Below are 21,450 nucleotides of genomic sequence, written 5' to 3' on the forward strand. Positions count from 1 at the left end.
TGGCAAACTTCAAATATCAGGGGATATAAATATAGGGGTGTAATAATAATTGGTTTAATTTCTGTATCCAATGGGGCAAGATCTCTGTGGAATAATGTTCTACTTTTTGAACAACTTGTGACATATTTTTTTGAAGGGACCATGGTTGCATCAACATAGAAGCCTGAGAAAAATAAATTCCTGCTATCGGATGTGATTGGTGTCATGGTTTTGCTGCACAGGTTTAGCTTGCTTAGAAATTTCAGGAACATTGCAGTGGGTACAGACAAACGGTCACCAGTGCAATGTTCGACTGCTTCAACCACAAGATGTGGTTTTTGGCTGCCCTTGTTCAGGCCTCTGTGTGTAACTTACCGAATGATTACTGTTGTTTGTTCGTATTCAGCCTTCTTTGACCAGATTGGGGTGAAGCTCTGTTATACGTTAGAAAATGAAATGCTATAAAATAATCTCAGGCAAGCAGAAAAATGTCATGCTATGTTTTGGATTTTCTGGATTTGAGGAAAGGGCTTGGGTACATTTTCATGGTTCATGCATTTTCTTTCATCCTGGGTTGGCAGATGTTTTAGCTGAGAATTTGATTGATCTTGTGATCAAGAATTTATGCAGGCTTCTTCTAACGCAAGGTATCTGGAACTGTTCCATGACACAACTGTTCTGTTGTACCACACCAGATGTTGCAACAAAGCTATCTGATGGTCAGCATATGTAAAATGATAAATTATGCTAAATGCTATTTTTTGTGAAATTGCCTCCTGTCTGTGTGATGCACACCTCTTGATTACTACACTTAATTAATCTTTGGCAATTACTGCAACTTGTGTTAACAATAAGTGTTGTGTTTAGCCAAAACTGTGGTCAAATTATAATTTCCGCCTTCCTGTTCTTAAAGATCCTCTTTCTTTTCAGCTGTAAATATCTGCAGAGATCCTTGGCAGTGTTACCCCCAGCAATAAGGTAAGGCTAAGCCTTTGGTCTGTATCTTAACATTGAGGAACGTGCTCCTGTTTCTGTATGGTACCTTAGCTACCTGATTTTGTAGGAATCTATGCCAGCATATAAAGATAAAATTTTATTTAGGGGCATAGTTGTTTGCCTGTATATTTTTTTCACAATGTTTATTACAAACACTTTAGGACTTTGGTGCTCACCCTTAATGAGTCTGGTGTCCGCAGAGATTTGTGACAGAAGCTGCAGTAAGTGAGAAGTCTCTGTCAAGAGCAGAGTGAAATATTCCTGGCCCATTGTCACGCTTAGTGTAGGGTGACTGGAAGACCTGGATGATGAAATGCAGACACTAGGCCCGCCCTGTATGGGAAATCTTTCATGTTTTAAGGTCCAGGTCTAGAGAGGCCATGGCCCACCATGGGTCTTATCCATCCACCACTGAAGAGCCTCAGAGGCCCAGAGAGGCCTGCTTCCAGACCTGTTTCTGTGCCTACTCTTCACTGTGGGTGTTTTGTGACCATATCAATGAACTGCTGGATGGTATCCTAACCAGGGAGGTGTGTGGTGCAGTGACCCTCAGTGCGGGCAAGGTTCATGCCTGCCTGCAAGGCAAACTCCTCAGGGTAAGTGCAGCAACAGTCATTGAATGTCCGTTGGAACTGAAATGACTTGAGTTCCGCCATGGCTACTTAGAGTGGGCAGTGATTTGTGGGATGTAAGTGGAGTTCTAACAGCAGGATATCTGGAGCAAAGCTAGTGTTCCTTTCACTTAATTGAGGAGCTAGGAGCTGATGATTTTATATACCGCGGTAATGCTGTCGCTGGTTTTGTCTGCCGGTAGAAAGCAGAAGGCTAACTGTGGAGGTCCATGCTGGGCTGGTCATTAGCACTGCCGTGGGTGGTCTTGGGACCAGACAGAGGCTGTAATGGCTCTCAGCTGTCAGCACGCGACAGGCTGCAGTCCAGTCATAGGACCTCTGTGAGGACAAGCTTCAAACAGCCGAGCCATTCTGTCTTTCCTGCTCCTCTTATGTCCGGCTCCATGGTTTTTAATTTCTGTTCCCCTGGGGTGTGCGGTACATCGGACCACCACCCATGAGGAGGCGGGGGGTTCAAGGCTTCTTTGGCAGAGGCTGGAGGTGTTGCTTGTGAAAAGACAGGTTATGCAAAAACAAGTGCTGAAGAAGTTATGATAAGGGCGTGATTGATTTGAGATTTTCTTGTTTCTCTCATGACTTTTGCTTGGTGAAAGGCATACAGGTGATCTCCAGTAACTGCCCTACCCAGGCCTGGAGTACCTTGCAGACTCAGTATAGCCTCATGAAGCAAGTCATTTATTCTGAAGAAAAGCCACGTTTATACTTTTCCAGCCAATTTAAACGTTATGAAGCACCTCAGTGTGAAGAAGGCAAATCCCCATGAAGCATTATTCTGGTTTATAAGGCTGTCTGCTTTAAAAACACATTGTTTGCTTTTTGTTCAGCTGTTTCCTTGCTTGATTTGGGAGCATGCTGATGAAGCCTCATCAATATGGAGTGCGAATGCAATGAGAATATCTCTCAAACTCATCCAGCTCTAATCGACCTACATCTATTTAGGGTTCCTTTACTTACCTGCCTGTTCATAGCCTGTGGTCTGTATTCTGTACTGTATTTCTATGTTTTATTCACGATCTGTTTTAGTCCTATTTTTCTGTCCTTTCATCTGTAGATCCTGTATGCCTGTCCCTTTTCCTGTAAACCATGTGCATGTCCTGTCATATCTGTACCTGATAATGCTTGTTTGAAATGAATATTTAGACATTTTCCATACTTCTAAGGAATGTGAAGATCAAGTGTTGTGTGACTTGTTAAGGCCATTGGCTAAACGCCAATGTGTTATTTGGTCAATCGGTGCTCCAGATTTCCTTCTGGATGGTGAAGTTAGCCTAAACAGCTAACCGCATTGGCTGTCTCTGCCATTTTTGGTCTGTTTGCTTGTCTCTTAAACTGTGTGTTTTAACTCAGTTTCCGGGCCTGGTCTGGTTGTGGGACTCTAATTGGTCTTCGGCAATAATTATCTGTGACCTGGTCCTGTGTTAGTGGTTTCCCCTGGAGCTGTGTGAGAATGCAGGCTAGGAAAAGCAGCTGTGCACCACTGTGAGGCCAGTGCTTTTTAACTGCTTCCTTATTTCTGAGGGCACATGGAATCGGACCTTTTGAATTACAGCTCTCTTTCTTTAAAAAAAAAAATGTAGTAAGTTGGCATACATCCACTTTTGTCCTGGTGACCATGGAAGCAGCTTACATTTGCCTCTTAAGCAATTTCTCAGGCATGATTAAGATGATTAAGATTAAAAGTGTTCATTCTCCCAGTCTTGATCAGTAAAGCATTGTTGCACAGGAAGGGATGAGTGCTCAAACGCAGTGAGATGTATTTGATGTATCAATACTGGATCTCTGGATGTTAAGTCTTGTTTTGGAGGCTGAATTCATTACAGGCTGTGAGGCGTTTAATGACGCTCTTCACACTGCTTCAAAGGCTTGTGTGCTCAGTCTTCTGATTTGTGAGCATTTCTGAGCACAGACGGACTTCTCTGGCTTGGAAATCATGGGCCTTTTGTGAATCTGCATTCTGTGCTCTGAAGGGTACCTCAGAAAGCAACTGTTTTCCAATATAACTTCTGTTTAGAACCCAGGGTTTGTGTAACCTGTATAAAGTTGTTCCCAATGGTTTTCTCCTGTGACTGAGTAAGCTCATAATTTTTTAATCACTCTTGATTTTCATATTATTATTCTAATAAAAACCCACAAGCATTCCAAAACACCTACACTTTGGAAGCAGATGTTCAGTGTAATAACCAGAGCCATGAAAAATATGAATCATCATTACGTGACAGATGATATTATAACGGAAAATATTTAATGGTTGCACAGTTCAAAAATCGCTCTATTAAAAATTAAGTCATTATTTCTACTCATTACATAAATTCAAGGGTTGACGAATGAAGTGTCGTTAGATACTGTATAATCACTGTAGTGAGCTGTTCATGTTTCCACATTTTTAATGGGGTTGTGCATTTTGTATAGCTTAAGCTAAGGCTAATGGAAGGTTTTGCTAAATTAAGGCCAATGGTTTAATCTTATGTTGGAAGCAATGCTAAGACTACTAGACTGCAGCTGGTTCCTTTAAATGCTTTGCAACTACTGCTACTAAAACTGGACTGATTTGAAAATGGTTTCTCATAATACCTTGGGCATAATTAACAGTTTTACGTTTTTCACCAATCACTGAGTCTTCATTGTAGGCCCAGCGAAGGCTTGAGTGGCCTGGAGCTGTCATGGTAACATGGAGAATGGATGATGTGTAAATGTTTAGTCAACAACCTGCCCCTCTCTTTACGCTGTCCCTCCCCCTTGATAAACCGAGAGACCCCGGCCATTTAAGTGAGCGATAAAACAAATGTTGTGACAGCAGGGCAGGCAGTTCAGGCAAATAACGATCCGCAGTGATTCGCGTCTTTCTTCCCCTGGCATCTGGGGTCACTGAAAGTGTAGCCTGTTTTCTGGAGAATTCCCTAGTGATGTAACGCACGTCACTGGCACAGGTGCAGTGGCATGACTCCTTAGACAGGGCTTGGTGCTTCAGAATCAAATGCTCTGCAGTGCATGCTCTATAACTCACTATTTTTTCAGACTGAATAATAGGACTGACATTCCCAAAATTGCAAGACCATCCATTTCCACCTCTAAGGGCCAGATTTACTAAACCTTTTGCTCAGATTATCAGCCCCACATATGGCTCATTCTGCCTAGGAAACATGCAGTATATTTATCAAACTGGTGCACGGGGGTACGCGTGTGATCTAGGCGAGTGATCACAAGATGCGCTTCTTTCCTTAATACATATGCATTTCCGGGTGGATTGCACAAATAAAGGGTGGAGATATTATAAGTGTCGATTTACTGAAGTTCACACAAGGGTTTTCTTGCGCATTAATTTTCTCCGCCTCTATAGAGCAGGCATAAATCAAGGCGCAAGACAGAAACAGACCTGGGCTTCGAAGATGCACTGAAATCGTCTTTGCAACAAGACTCACACTATTTCAACCTTCAGAGCAAGAAATCATCAAACAGATTATTAATAGTAAATATTAATCAATGATTGCAGCCAAGCAATAATTAAGTCTGGGTGTTTGTCGCAGAAAATATTTACAAAATAATTTATTATTAATATCTCATGTGAAGCAGTGGGAAGTGACTGAAATAACATGCTCAACTGTAGTGACAGTAGCTTTTTATTTTTCTGGGAGAAATAAAAGATGTGCTAGTACCTCCCACACAACGTCCCCATTATATCCCCATATAGTGAAGCCCATTGCAACATTACATCTCGTCAACATCTTGTCAGTGAGGTATACCGCATATATGCTGTAAATACTTTTAGACATCATCCAGTGATTGGCTTTCCTTGGAAAGCAGCAGTGTCTGAGTTGTACATTCCCAAAGAGCCGTGCTTAAAGAATATATTATTAAGAGGAGGAGGCGGCTCTGTTAGTTTCACTCTGCCTCTTTTCGCATAGCTGTCGAGAGGCAGACACCAGACAGCCGCCTTCCAGGGACCGCTTTCGTTGGCCAGTCGTGTGTGAACGAGGCCGTGGGCCAGAGTCTCGGGCCAGGACCCGGAGCCAATGCGAGAGGCCAGGTCCCAGGTGCAGCTGTAGGGGCCGCGCGGGTTACAGGACACAGCGGGGAGTGCGCGGTGCACCGGGGCATAGCAGCGCTGTCCCAGGGCCCATCACTCCCCGTCAGAGCAGGCAAATCTCCAACCCCCAACAAAGATTTTTCTGTACTGTAAGCTGCATGCCTTTGTCCCCACCCCCACCCCCGTGTTCTGTGAGTGCGGGAGAAAGAAGCTTGTTTTTGTTTTCATCATACACTGGGATCACCCTGCTTTTCACCCTGTGCCATGCAATGTTTTTCTCTCATACAGCTTTACTGGGTTGGTGGCTGTTATGGGGTCGGCTGTCCCACGTTTTTTCGACCACGGGCTCTTGACCATCCATGGTCGCGTGGGTGTAGTGGGGAATACTTGAAGATGCTTGAGCTGCTGAGTGGATCACAAGAAGTGCCAGGCCAGGGACCAATAGATGCAGGTTCAAGCCTCGGGCTTGTCATTAGCTGATTGTGCGTGGGAGTGCAGGGATAAGGTTTGGTTATGTGGGCCAGGGTTCCCGGGGCTGTCTGTCACTCCTCGGCTGTCGGTCATGTGCTGCCTGTATCCAGTGCTAAGACTAAGAAGTTCTCTCCTCTGATTGGCTCAAGTTAGGGTAGCTGCAGGGTGTGGAATAGTTGCTTGCATAAGAGGAGTGCGCACTCTCCAGCTGCGGAGCTTCTTGAATGGGTTCCGGTGACCCTCTGATGACTCAATGGACAACTAGCATTTCCAGATTGATGAGAGAATTGGGGAAATGTGCTTTAAAAGGAAAACCCAAATGCGTAATGGTAATAATATGCTGTGACATGACTGTCCATCTGTTGGTTGAAGCATGGACATCCGACATAGGGATGCAATCCATGTGGACCAAAATGCACTCGCTGCGCAACACCCTGTTTGTTCATGTTATGAAGTCTTATTCATGAACTTACCCAGTAATATGTTTGTGGCTGTATTGCTGGAAGCCTGCTGTGACTTGATTCTGTTTGAAATCATTTGTGTTGTTTATTAAAAGCGGGCTGAGGGTGGCTGTGCCTTAGGATGGGATGTGTGGCTGCTGTGTGCCAGTGTGGTTTGCGTGCCGTGTGAAAAAGCTTGAGGAATATCAGTGTGAGAAGTCTTTGCTCTGGAGAGCTGGACTGCATTCATTTCAACACCTTCCAAATATGGGAGAAGGAAAAGTAAGTGATTATGGGAATTTTGGGTATTCACTCTCACGAGAGCAGTTGGACCATGTGACGCTCCAGCTGGTCATAGATCTGTATAAGCAGAGATGACCAGGGTTCATCATTGGTGTGTACACTCCCTAGTCCATTTCACTGGAGGAAGAAACATAACTGAACATGTAACAGCAATCAGATGTAAGCATCTGTTTTTACTCTGGTGAATGGAAGTGATCATAAATAGTCCAGAACAAACACTTTTTAGGATTTTAATAAATTCCAGACAGTGTTGTTTATTTATTTATTTATTTATTTATTTATTTATTTATTTATTTATTCAAGTGCCGTTTACTTTTTTCTTATTTGGTTCCTGAATGCCAAAGGGGAAATCCACACCATGTGAAACAGCAGAACACTGCCGGTTAAAGTGTAACTCTTTCCTGAGTGACACTATCAGAGAAGTAAGGATTCACAGGCTGAGTATGATTTATAGTGCCGACAGTGGCAGACTTCAGAAGGCCTTTTACTGCCCTGTGAGTGCCCCAGGACTCGTAGGGTCTCTGGTTCAGAGGGGGGAAGCGGGTGCAGGGTTATGAGGGCCTGACCTCATGCGGTTGTTGATATGTGGGCTGTGCTTGGAGGGAATGTGTCATCCCGGGAAGGCAGTGAGCCAGTGGGACAGCCTAGGGGGGCTTGTTGCTGCTATGACTGCATACTGCATAGCTAATCTGTAAGAGGCACCATGAATTGCTTTGTGAGTGAATGGAATCCACAGAAAGATTCTAGGAGGAGGTTTGCAGCCTGAAGCAGTACATGATGTTTCTTATTTGTCCATTTAGCCTTGACTTTGCTGTTTTTCAGGTTACTTTTGTTTGTTTTTTGTTTTTGTCAGTGTGTGATGATTGCATCTCTGATTCAGTTTGTTCGGCCTCTACCCTTCAGTGCTAAAAAAAAAATAGGACGTTCTTGGTTTTGGTGCTGCTGTAGGTACCGTTGTTGTTGTTGTTGTTGTTTGATCTTTACTCACAGGGCTATTTTTTAATAGGTATTGTTGTTCAATTATCTATGAAAATGATGCAATTAGATATACGTTTCAAACGGAGACAGCAAAGTGTGTTGTCTTCCAGGCAGTGAATCTACTGTAGGTCTCTGAAACCGGAGACAGATGTGACTAACACCAGCAGAGTAGCAACCACCTTCATGTACTTCTTTTTTTCCATATGAAGAGGAGGACGTGGGTAAAGTGCTCAGGGTCTTTATACAGCAGGAGCGATTCACTCCCGTTGTTTTTCTGGGGGATACCTGTGTATGGGACCAGCATGCTTTGCTGTTATCCTCCCTGATAATCTTTTTGCCCCTCCCATCTGGACCAGTCATTAATCCAAGCAAGCGCTGTTTCTATGGAGACCAGCAGTCATGTACAGTAAGCACCATTGGTCCCGGGGCCGGCTGCTGCTGTGAGGTCACGCCTCCACACTGACCACTCCTGGGGGTGGGAATGCACTGGGCTTTGTTTCTCAACCACATGTTGTTCAGCCCTCCCACTGTGCTCTATAGCGGGGGTGATTTTTTCTGTTTAAATACTGCATTTATTCCTTTACCGTAAATGCTCAGTTTGAGGGCTCTTAGTTCCCTTTTGAGAAAATTTCACTTGGCGCATGAGGGCTCGGTCCTTTTGTACAGGAAATAAAGGCTCTGTGTGTGTTTTCCTCTCTTTGCCCTCAGGCATGACTCACCTGGTGCTCCCCTATTCTCCTGCTACTGAACTTCACTCTGCTCACTGCACATGGTGCTCAGGGCACTGCACACACTGGATAGTGTGGTGTGTGCTCTGCTTACAATATGACTGTGAGCGTGTGTGTGTGTGTGTGTGTGTGTGTGTGTGTGTGTGTGTGTGTGTGTGTGTGTGTGTGTGTGCATGAACACATGTTAACACTCTAAGCATTATGACTCTAAGCATGTACAGTGTGTGTGTGTGTGTGTGTGTGTGTGTGTGTGTGTGTGTGAACTGAGTTAGTCTTTTTGAAGCCTGTGGAATGAAATGCATTTGTATTTATGGGCATCTGTGAAGGTGCATTTTAATTCCTTGCTAATTTTGTGTGCACATGTGCATATATGGCATCTTGCAGCGCTGACAGTGATCTATGTCTGCAAGAGGAACGACTGGAACCCCACGCACGCCTTGGATTAGATGGTCAGAATTAAAGGGTCAAAACCCGTCTACAGCATATTGTAGATTAGAGGTGCTCAGAACTAGGGGGTCCAAATGTAACTCCAGACTTTGGAGCAGATGGCTCCTCCACAGCCTGTGGCTCCAGCCCTCTGCCCCAGCCCTCCTCAATGCTGGGTGTCCTACAGCAACAAGCGGCTGCCACAGCCCTGATTAATACCATCGGTGGATCTGTGACACGCTAAGCATATGTTCCACAGAACACAAGATGCCTCTTGTTTCATGATAATAAAGTTACCATCTAGTTAGCTTCTGCAGTTCCTGTCTCCTGGCATTTTTACTTTATACAGCTTGTTCCTTTTGTGTTTGTTGTGGCATCGAGGGCCACGGGATGCATGGCATGTTAGAAATGTTTTGTGCATGGCAAATTGACTTAAAAATTCCAGCTGAGAAAAATCAGCACGGCTGGATTGAAATGTGGTGCTAAGTGGAGGTTTTCCTCTTAATTCTTATTAAATGGGCTGAAAATCAAATTGTCTATTTATTGCTGATATCTCAGAGGAGTCGCGAGAAGTAGCTCTCGCCGATGTTCTACTTTGCTCGGTATTTTTAGAGTGATCGAGTACTTGCTGTGGAGGATTTTTTCCTTTTCTTTTCCAAGAGAGGAGGACAAGATTTATCATTCTTGTCAGCTTCTGAAGTTATCCCGGTCGCACACAGGGGGTACCCTACCTCACACTAAGATATCCACAGAACGCGCTTCTCACAGACCCTTTTTGCATCATTATTTCTTCTCCTATTCAGCTGTTAGCCTGAGGTGATCTGATGCGCACCATCTGCATATTGTAGTCCAAATGAGTTCAACTTACCCAAGTAATTAGTGGTCCTGGAAGCACCCTTGATCTTGACAGTTGAGCTCTGCAAGTATTGTACTGTATATCATAGAACCCGTAAGAGAACTGCGGAATGAAGCACTTACTTGCTGATCACTAAACATCCTACAACCTCCAACAGTGTGTATTCCTTCTGCAGAGTTATTGTATTTCATGTAAGCTTCATGTAAGTTCTGGTTTATATTGAGTATTCCTTATATTCCTTATATTCCTTATATTGAGTTTTCTAGCTTTCACTACCATGGAACATTTAGATGTGAAATGTGCTGTATTCCTTCATTATGTTATCTTTAGTGACAATGCAGTATTGCTACAGTGTTTAAAACAGTTCTTGGGGAAAATACTTTATATTTCTGGCAAATATATATTTTAAGGGTCTTATCTTGAGGAGGTCAGATTTCAGATGAGGCATGCTGTGGCACTGTGTAATATCTCTTGTCCCTTCAGTCTGCTCAGCAGATTTATTTTTACTTTGGCCACACCATGACATCCACCTGCATCTCTGTCCCACAATGCACAGCAGCATCTTGCTTGGCTGACATTGTGGGTATTGAGTTTCCATAGTCGTGTACAGTGAGATGTTCAGACAGGGCAGGCACTTGGCAGCTCTATTAATAGCCTGAGGTGACCTGTTTGTTTCTCTGCAACTCCTGGACTTCAGGCCCTGAGTATAAACCCAGGTCCTTAGACAGAGGCCAGCCTACACTTTCCAAACTCAAACAGGAGGGAAAGAAATGATGATGAGGAATTTTCACTAATGCCTTGTGGATCTGAGCATTACTGTTCAGTTGAAAAATTGCCTGAAAATTCACAATAAAGCTTTGAGAATGGCACAGTCCTGGTGGAAGTGTGTGTGAAAGTGGAGAACTACAAGAAGATTGATGCTTTGGGGTTGACCACTTTTTTTTTTTTATCAGACTGCTGAAGGGCATTCCATCAATATCTTTCATCCACTTTGAGAGTTTGATCAAATGTTTTGTTTGCAGGCATTTTTATTAACATGATATGTATTGTCTGTTCAGACCAAGAAAGCTTATGCAGGTCCAAATTAAACTAGCCCATCATCATACTAAGGCTTGATGTGAATTATTAGTGAGAATAAAAATGTATTTGATGTTTTATAGGAACAGAGAAGACCATTTTACATAATAAATATGTGGACATGTCTGTCTGGCCCCTTGTTTCAGTCAGTTTTACAGTGCTGTGTCAAATTTGTAGTGTAATTTCACGGTACTCCAGTACATGGACGGCCTCAGCTATCGGTTCACGCCCATGAATCTTCAGTACAGATTTACTATCCTCGGTGTTGTGTGGAAAAATGTCAGTGTGGTTTTCATATTTCATACAGGATTGCTGAGCAAGACATGATTCATTATTGCGCCTAAAACATTGAAATGAACTACGTGTTAGCACCACCATTTTGGGGTTTTTATAGCATGCCTCGTTATTACCTGGCTCTCACACACAGTTAGGATGGAGTATCTCCGTACAGAAGCCGTTTGTTGCTTGGTGACGACGTGCAGTCACACCGCCAGCTTCCAGACAGTTATGTGGATTTATTGTGAACTCGCAGAGGAACGATGAACCCAAGCTGAGTTTAACGATAAAAGAACGGTGCGGAGAGTGAGGAGAGGGAAATGTTTTGCTCGATGGGTCACTGGGGGCAGCATGGAGACGGCTTCCACGCGCACCGTGACCGTCACTCACGTTCACAAACCCTTGGCAGCCGCGCACGGATGTGTCATCGCTTCTCGCTTTGTCGGCAGTTACTGCACACACAAATCGTGTTGTTGGTTAGTGCCTCGCGCAAATCTCATAACCCGTCACCTTATTAGTGGAAGGCCTGGGATGGATATCGTCTGCTGAGGAACGTCCAATGTGTGCGCTGGCTGGGTAAAGAGAGTGTGTGTGTGTTTGGGCGCACGCATCATTGCGTTTGTGTGTGCGTGCAGGTACCTGTGTGCATCATTGTTTGGACTGTATACAGTATGTGTCGCTGATGGTTACTTTTGTGTTTATGTGACCATCATAATTATTACTCTTTTCTTGCTATGTTTTTCACTACTGAATGGATAGGTGTGTTGTTTTCCCACCAGTCCTCTCCATTCCCACTCTCTCGCTCTTACTTTACTCACTCTTTCACTCTCCCCTTTTCTTTCTTTATCCCAAACTCTCCCCCTCTCTCACTTTTTCTCCCTATCTATCCCCCTCTCTCACTCTTTCTCCCTTTCTCTCCCCTTCACCTTGGTGCTAGCCTTATGCATATTTGTACACACATCATCTCTGTGCATGCGGCTAAGTGTGTGCACGTGTGTCTGCATCCCTATTGACTGCGTTTAATAGGATGGATGATGGAAGCGATGACACGCTGGTGGGGATGTAGGGAATGGGGTAGGGAGCATCAGCGGAAGTGAAATGGAAGCTTAGCTGAAACCCCTCAGCGCCCCCCCAGCGCATGGCAAAACCATGCAGGTGCAAACAAACCTGTCTTCAAGCTGTCATTCTCCCACAGGCTTTCTTTCACCAACTCTAAAATTAATTTGTGTTATTCCATTGTCATAATACGTCTGTGCCATTTGATTGAATGTAAACACACTTTCCTGTGACCTGCTCGCTCACACTAGGCTTTTCACTTAAGCTTCTGCTTAGAATCTTCTCAGATCTCATGAACTATTTTTCTCATCCCTGACAGTGAATTGATAATACAGAGAACGAGCATGTTAATCCACCTTTGATCAGAACAGACTTTATCCTCACACAACGCAGTGTCGAACAGTGGTCTTCAGAAGACCATGTGAGGACATTTAGCTGCTAACCACGTAAAAGAGAAAAAAGCATTTAAGTTAAGAACTGCCTTTTCTGAGAGTTTGCCAACCCGTCTGTGGCGGTCTGTCTCTTTGCCCACGAATATCCTGTCTGATTTCCGCTCTCTTCCCGGGCCAGGTCAAAGCTTTGGCTCGGTCCGTCAGCAGACATGCTAATGTGTCCTTGAGCTTTCTGATTCTGCTCGGGTTGGAACCCGAGAGAGCAGTCTATACATCCTGCCTGGCTGCATCGCTGTATAACAAACAATATTATCTTCTCATACGTGATGGTCTTTTGCTGACGTTGACATTTCTTGATACAGAAAATTCTAGCATTTAACATTTAACATTTTTATTAAGAGCCTCAAAAAAAGCTTTCATTTGAAATGGGTTTGCTGTTGATTGGTAGTAATTCCGCTTTATTAATATTTAAAAGGTATGCGTAGTGCAGAATTTTTCGTTTTAAATATTTATTAATGCATTATTGTACGTCTTATAGAATTGTTTTGGATTTGACCCATTTCTTGAGAACCACTATGCATTACCTGGAATTTGTCGGAAGCGGTGCATTATGAGATATCAGCCTTCATTTGGTATTTTGTCGTGGAGCCTATCTGCTTGTATAAGGATTGTCAAGATACAAGCATAGCGCTGGCCTATTATACTCGCATATGAGTGAAAGACAGGACAAATACTGGTAGGCTGTTTAAGGTAAGAGAGAGAGAGAGAGAGAGAGAGAGAGAGAGAGAGAGATGTAGCTACTACTTGTCTACAAAATACCATAGTCCCAACCAGTCCCAGTCTTTTCAAAAGTTGAAAATGAAAAGTTGCAGATCATTAGAATAATCTATAGTACATATTTTTTAATGCTAACACTTCTAAATAGCTATATTTTGTATCAGTATCCATCGGAACCTGTAATAGACGTAAAACATGGTCATATTGGAGAAGATATAAATATATAACATCTTAGTATTGCATTGACTTTTGACAATCACAGAATGGTTTACCTCTTCAGCAGTCCAGTGAAAGGATTTTGCCAGGAACTCTGTGACTGTCCAGTCAAAAATGTCACCATCCTGCCCCCCATGGTTCAGTTGCCTTCACTTTCTCTCATAAAAGCAGGGGGAGCCCACAGGGAGGTCTGCTGATTGAGTGTGTGTGAGCATTTGTATTGCCCAAGGTGCCATGCGGAATAGGGTATTATCAGGCAAAATCCCCCACAGACCTCAACATGAGCGCAAAGGCACTTCCCTAGAGCTTTGCTTTTATAAGTATTTGTGCAACAAATCACCCGAGATAAATCCCTTCCAGATCCCCCTTTTTATTATTTAACCCAAATGTTTGTTTACCCGTCCCTCTAAGCAGCCTGTGTTTTTCTGCGTGTCTTCTGGGCCAGCTTACACCTTAGACGTTATGACTAATGGATGAAGAAAAAGCAAAATATTTGCCTTAGTGGAGCTGGTGCTGACAGTCCTCTGTGGAGATGGAACATTATTGGCTGAGAGTTGAGCAGTCACAGCAAAGAACAAGAACTGTGCTGATTGGTCTAATCCAGACTTCCAGACTCAAATGAATGACATGCATGCAAGTCAAAATATGCATTATAAAGATAAGATGAAGAAGAGAGTTGGGGCACTAAAAGCAATATTGTAAAATATGATCATGGTTTTATCTCTCCTCAGTGCCTGTAAATCTGGAAGTCCCCCATGTTAGCCATCATGACTGGAGGTGTGACCCTAGGATTACCTTTCAGTGATGGTGAAATGACGTGGGGGGAGGTGTTGGAAAGGAAATGACCTCGTCATTAACCTGAAGGAATGTAATGCAAGGGTCCAGGGTCCTGCTCACTGTCGCATTTGACAGACGGTGAAAGTGTAACTGGGCCGTGACCTTTGCTGACCCCTGACCTGAGGTCACAGTAGGTGACGGTAGGGGGGAGGGGACAGGGTTGAGGCTCTCTCCATTTGGAGTCGGTGCCCCCTGGAGAAAAGGAAGGACACTGCACATCTGTTTTTCGTCCTGTTGCAAAGTGAAGTTTCTCACAATTTCAGCTGTCTGGCTCGCACTGAGGGGAGATTTCTGCGCTCTCGCTGGATAAAAAGCAGCAGTTGTGCATGATCCTGATTGCTGTCGACAAAGAATCAAACTGCATTTTGTATTATGTGCCCAGAAGCTTTGGATGTCTGCTTTGCGGATTTCTTTCACTGATTAGCAATTGGCTCACTTTGCAAAAAAAAAAATATATATTTTGGGGGAGCTAAACTTTGGAATGGCAGTCCGTCTAGTTTCCTCCGAGCATAGTTTGCTGTACACCCCCTGCAGAGTGATGCATGAGGCTGTGAATATCGGTTGTGTGTTTCCACCTGTAGTCTTTCCTCAAGAGAGCAGGCAGTCTGCAGTACTCAGATACACATACAGACCACATTACAAGCAGAGGAAGGCAGCAGGGCTTTGTTGGCTGCTTGATGACAGAGGAATCATTACTAATCTGCTCTCGATCTGGTCCTTTATCTGTTTGACTGTTGGTAAATGCATGGTTTAAAGGGCACCTGTGTGCTTCTCTGGAGAAAGCTTAACTGTTTATAGTATCTATATTTTCTGAAAAAAAGTCTGCTTGGAAATGAAATGTAGCGTTTCTTTGCCTCATTCAGCCCTCACAGGGAATATTTGTAAAGGTTTGCATCCAACCAAACATCAATTGATGATTTCCTTGAATAATCATCAGACATTTATGAGCTATAACTGCAGCTTTGTAGGATTTAAGCTACAGGAAGATGGACTGTCATTACTGGATACAGCTCTGTCCTGAACAAAGGACTCATATCTGTGTTATGTTGCCCTGGAAAGAGAGTGCTAGACAGCTCACCCGACCCCACCCCACCGCTCCATGCTGTCTCTCTCCGTCTCTGTGACGCAACTCCGCTGGTTCTGTGCTGTGTCACAGCTGCGTTGGGTCTGAGTGGACCTCCGCACCTCTGCACCCCGGCAGTGCGGCGGGACGCAGCCCCCGCACATCTGCGGGAAGCTCCACCCAGGTCCGGCAGGGGTGGGGGTTTTCCTCAGCCCCGGCAAGACGTGATCTCTCTCCAGCTCTGCAGTTATAAATCATGTGCGGGAGTGTGGGTGAAGCCACCTTGTTAATGCACTCCAGTGTGTTTTAAAGTCTGCGTCATTTTTCCTGTTGGCTTCCTTATTTCCTCCGAGCTGTTGGTGGCCCCTGAATGCCTTGGCTGTAATAGATGTCATTTGTCTCTTAGCTGAGGAAAAGATGTAATTTATTGTTGTTTGGTGTTGTTTTTTTAATCGTTTTCCAAACCGAGTTGTGTGCCTTTGTCTCTTCCCCAGTGCCCACTTTGGCATCCTGAATTTGGCAGCCCTGAGAAATGTTGTGCCATTTGGTCATCCCTAGGAGTAAGAGAGGTGGATGAAGATGGGGTGATGGAGGGTGGGAGAGAGAGAACAGAATAGTGAAAGGGAGGAAGGGAGAGAGATAAAATGCTGTGAAAACAAGATCTTGGAAGACATCCTTCACGTCTGCTGTTGAGGAAAAGGGGGACAAAAACATGAAGAGTATTCTCAGTTGTTGCTTGACCCTCTGCCAGGGTCACCCACCACATGCTGTGCCTGGCCTGCGGGGGCTCTTCTCTGGTGACTGACCTCTGTGTGGCTTTTAGGAATGTGAAGCTCAGTTGATTGAATCTTTGCACTTGATATTAAAATATTCTGTGGTTAAATATTCAAATCAAACCACATTTTCTCACCTCAAGCACTGCATGAAAGTCCATTACTTCTGCGCAAATGGGTGAGGATCGGGACCTGCATGTTCTGTCCGTTCTGTTCTCTTATGCAGGGCCCTTTGGTCTATGAATATTGATGAAGAATAAAACTTTTTCTGCATTTATTATTTATTTAACTGTAGCAGGGAGTGTCAACTTATTAACAAGACCATGGTGGAGGTGTAAAAATGGTCATACGTTTTCTGATTTCACAGACAGGAATGGGGTTTTATAAAATCTTTTAGCACGGGAGCAGGGGGTGATGAAGGAAAGCATGATCTCTGAGGCCTGCAGTGATTACACAGCGAAGTTCTCAGTCTCTGTGCCCGGGTTTGCTGTTTGGAAGCTGCAGCCTTGCAGTGTTATGGCCAATTTGATTTACCAAAGAAATCATATTTTCCCTGCTTCAAAATGTAGGTCAGTGAAAAGTAATTGGTTTTGTAAATGAACATTTAATTTGATAAACCAAACATTTAATTTGCTATCTAAATAGTGGGTTTGTAATTATGCGGAGCCTGATGTTAGCCTGATGTAAAAAATTATATTTTGATGGCTGTGATAATTGCAAATGCATCTACACGGTCACAACCTATTTTCAAAGTCACCCTTCGGGTGAATTATACATTATTTTCAATGGTTTATATTGGATGGTATATGTCTAGCAAGAGTTTTGACTCGAAAAATTAATGCTTTTCCATGTAACTAATATGACCCTTGTCACCGACTAATATTATTGTTGAAAATGAATAACTTTGGTAAAATTGTCAGAAAGCCCTTTTGATCAGTCATTCTCTTAATTAATAAATCAATAATTCAGACTTCACTCTGCACTATTATGAAAGTAGTTTCCCTTTGAAGAGTGTATTAAAGAAAAGCCAGGAAATGATATTGAAAAAGAAGTGATGTGACTACCAGGAATGTTTAAACACCGACATGTTAATTGAGAGACCGATGTATTGATTGTACCGTAAGCTGAGAAGATAAATTATATCAATAGAGAAGTTTCAAGAGGGAATTTCAAGGCGCTGAGGAGGTTCTCATCCTGGACCTTTTATGTTTTTAATATTCGGTCTCCATGTACTGATCCGACCTTGGCACCTTCATGTAAGAGATGCTGCAAAGCCTGGAATCATGGGTAATTATGTACCAGAACACTAATGATCCTGACGGCATCTGGTATGCTTGGCTTTTTGCCCACAGATGATCACAGAATGCATCAGCTTTTCTCCGCTCAACTCTCTGAATACCCATGTTCAATTTGAGGTTGTAAGAATGCTTATGCTAGTCCTGCCGCTATCCCCTGTTATCCCCTGTTGTCCCTTGTCCCTCAAAGGCCAGTGTGTGGAAGCCTCAGGAACAGAATGACTTCCTTGTGTCGCTGTGCAAAAATGGCCGCCTCCTGTTTTTCCCCGGAGAGCGCCATACGTAGGGTGTGTGGGAGCCATGCTTGTGGCCTTCTCTACCTGATGGAGTTGTGTCGCTGGCTCCCAGGTTTATTCCCATTCATTTCACGTATCGGTGCAAATAAAATGCGTTTGAAGATCGGTGTGATTATTACTGATGGGTTCTCCAGAGCTCTTTATTTTTCCTTTGAAACGCAACCCCTTTCAACTTGCGACCTGCTCCGGTCGGAATCATATTAATGTTATGGGTGGGTTAGGCAAGGTGATCTTTGGAAAAAATCATTAACAGCATATCCATTTCTCCCAGTTTCATTTGAAAGGCGCAATCTTCTCCCATTTTGTCAATGTCCTTGAAGTACAGTTTGAATATAATAGTCTGGGAAATACATTTTAGATATATTCTGCTTATATACGTATCGGGAAATAAAGCTTAATAATATGTCATCTGTATAATAACATTGTATTGTTGAAATTACATATTTGTAACAAACATGTATTTGAACATTGGAGATGGAAAGAAGCTCATCTACATTTGTTGATGGGTTGTATCCGTGTGTAGGTTCCTATTAGACTTTGTAATAACTGATACTGCTTTCCCATTCAGACAGCTGAGGTCTGATGGCACTGCTCTCTGACTGTGTTTCTGCAGGTGTAGACGTCTGCGACGCGTACACACCACCCGCCAAGATGGTGGCCCTTTCACTGAAGATCTGCGTGCGGCAGTGCAACGTGGTGAAGACCATGCAGTTCGAGCCCTCCACTGCCGTCTACGACGCCTGCCGGATCATCAGGGAGAGGGTTCCAGAAGCTCAGACAGGCCAGGGTGAGGACACGCTCTGGCTCTCATCATCCAGGGCTTCTGTGTGAGACGGGCAATCATCCAGTGGAGATGTGTATTTGTACACTTCTAGATCTGTCTGCTGTCTGGTCAGGGCCATGTACTTGATGTGTGAATGGTGTGTTTTCAGAAAGGCATTTTTAGCCTTTTTCAAATATGTACTGACCTTTTCAGGAAAACCTAATTAACATTTCATGTTCCAATTATATATTTGCCGTTGCTGACATTTAAGCATCCACAATTATTTGCAAAAATGTTCTGGCAACAAAGACCTGATGCCATGTTATTCAGATCACAGCCGATATTGCATAACTTAGTAGTAATTAAATCTCTACCATAGTTAAGTAATGTGCTTTAGTTAGGGTCTTCAGTTGTCATTTGACTTCCTAAAGTGTCAGTAGCCTTGTGAGGTCCCCATGGGCTCTATGGTTAATTATGACCCGACAAAAAAAAAAAAAAAAACATTTAGTATTCAGCAGGAAGTAAATGGATGCTTGCCTGTTCCAGCCAACTCTGTCATGCAGAACGATGCATCTCCTCGCATCGACAAGTTCACACTAGACGCCATCATGCTGCTGAAAATAGACCATGATGAAATTCAGTCACAACTTTTAATTCTATTTTCATTTTATTCATTTTATGCTGGTGAGAAAAACAGAGTGAAATGTAATAGAAAGTGAGAATATAGTGCTTCAAGTAGCAAATGGGTCTGAGTCTATTGTTTTACGTAGGTGTAGAATAGGTGGGGCTACTAAAGCCATGACAAGTGTTCAGAATTAGACGGCGATGTTGAATCACAGTGATTAAAGGGCAAACTTGGTCATCTTTAAGCCCACAGATTTAGGTTTCTTTTCTGAACTCCATGCTTAAACAATTACTTTGGTCTCCCTAGTGGCCCAATCTGCCGCTGTTCTCAGTAATGTGCACATACTGCACTACATATGGTTTTTTTAAACTCATGTTTTCATATATTAAAGAGCATACAGGATGTAGAGAGACTCCAGGTCATCAGACACGAGCATTTTGTTTTTATTTGCTAGCAATTGGTGTCTTACTAAATAGGTAACTTAAATTAAAGCTTCAACCCTTTCATTACTAATCAAGATGGAATAGCAGGAGGATAGCTTCCCAGGCCTGACTGTGGCTAGCGTACAATTCTGTCAAAACAAGCTGCGGTCTGTTAATAATGCTTAAACAATGCCACGCAGGAAATATAAATACATTTAGGCACTATGACTAGGAAGCAAAATACTTAAGTCAAACATTTGTTGTGTCTTGTTGAGTGAAATGGTCTAGTATCTGTCATTGTCAGTATTTTCTGCTTTGTTGTGTGTCAGTTATTTATTTTTTATTTTTTTCATGAAGTTTTGTAGTTCTATGAGACATGAAATCATTTTTTTCCCCATTGCGCGCAGAATGGGATTGTTCATAACAGCTGTCTTGCTAGGATGAAATTGCCCTCATTAATGTGGGAAAAAAAAATGAAATGGACACTTCAGCCTTGGGAAAAGAAAAACAGTCATATCAAGGTTGAAGTGTCCTACTGGCTCCCGACCTGTAGATTTTCTGATGGTGTTAAAAATATTTCAGGATCACAAGCACAAAAGAGACTCTTAGTTTCACTTTCTAAGTTGTTGCCTCATTTTAAGCACAAACCTGCTCTCTTTCAGCCTCAGACTATGGACTGTTCCTCTCGGATGATGATCCGAGGAAAGGAATATGGCTGGAATCTGGGAGAACCCTTGATTACTACATGCTTCGGAATGGGGTAAAGCATACAGTCACTCTGGTTGACTGTGCACTCCTGAAGTCCTAACTCACAATTAAATGTGCTATTGTAAGGCTTGATTGGTGTGTGAATCAGAATGATTAAGGGAAGTGTTATTGCTGGGTTATATGTATATGCTTATGGAGGGAGTGACACATGATTACCCACCTGTCTCCTCTCCTGTTGTAGTGCTGTAAGTGGTGTCATTTAGATGTAGAGGATATATAGTGCATTTGGCAGACGCTCTTATCCAGAGCGACGTACAACAAAGTGCATACCCATAACCAGGAATAAGTTCGCTGAAAGACCCTAGAGGGAAGTACAATTTCAACTGCTACCTGTACAACAAAGATAAGGACGAGGGCCAATTTTATTTATTTTTTTATTTTTTTATTTTTATTTTTATTTTTTAACAAAGAAACAAACAACAGAGCAAAAGTGACCAAAGTTCACTATCCAAACACTGCTTACCTAGCTAACTAAAAATACCGATACACAAAGCAAGTCACAGAGACAACAATTAAGGTTCACAGGGAGGTAGGGAGGGATGGGGAGAGGTGCTGCTTGAAGAGGTGTGTCTTCAGCTTGCGCTTGAAGGTGGGGAGATTCTTCAGTTCTGACCTCAACGGGGAGTTTGTTCCACCACCGTGGAGCCAGAACAGACAGTAGTCGTGAGCGTGAGGTGGAGGTTCGGAGAGGGGGAGGTGCCAAGCGGCCTGTGGAGGCTGAACGAAGAGGTCTGGCTGGGGTGTAGGGTCTGATGATCGTTTGTAGATAAGCTGGGGAAGACCCCTTAACTGCTTGGAAGGCTAGAACCAAAACAGCACAGATGCCGCACATGTGTCAGGGTATCTGGCCTGTGTGCTATAGCATTACTGAGGAGGAACATTCAGAATGAATGGCTCTGATTTAGAAGTCAATTGTTCTCATGCTGCTTTATGTGTCAGGAGACATGACATGGGGAATGGCCAATCTGTCATGTGAGGAGA

The 21,450-nt window shown here is 43.3% G+C and overlaps 1 protein-coding gene across 2 annotated transcripts in view; it reads left to right on the top strand.

Moving 5' to 3' along the window:
- Positions 1-21,450, top strand: part of LOC133130319 (talin-2) — a 115,896-nt gene that overhangs the window by 30,498 nt on the left and 63,948 nt on the right. For both annotated transcript variants that reach the window (XM_061244808.1, XM_061244809.1), the window contains exons 2-4: positions 910-957; positions 18,505-18,678; positions 20,364-20,461. In XM_061244808.1, the coding sequence (XP_061100792.1) occupies positions 18,543-18,678; positions 20,364-20,461 (234 nt within the window). In that variant the 5' untranslated portion in view covers positions 910-957; positions 18,505-18,542. The remainder of the gene's footprint in view (positions 1-909; positions 958-18,504; positions 18,679-20,363; positions 20,462-21,450) is intronic.

The sequence above is a fragment of the Conger conger genome, chromosome 6, assembly GCF_963514075.1.
Source record: "Conger conger chromosome 6, fConCon1.1, whole genome shotgun sequence".
Lineage (NCBI taxonomy): Eukaryota > Metazoa > Chordata > Actinopteri > Anguilliformes > Congridae > Conger > Conger conger.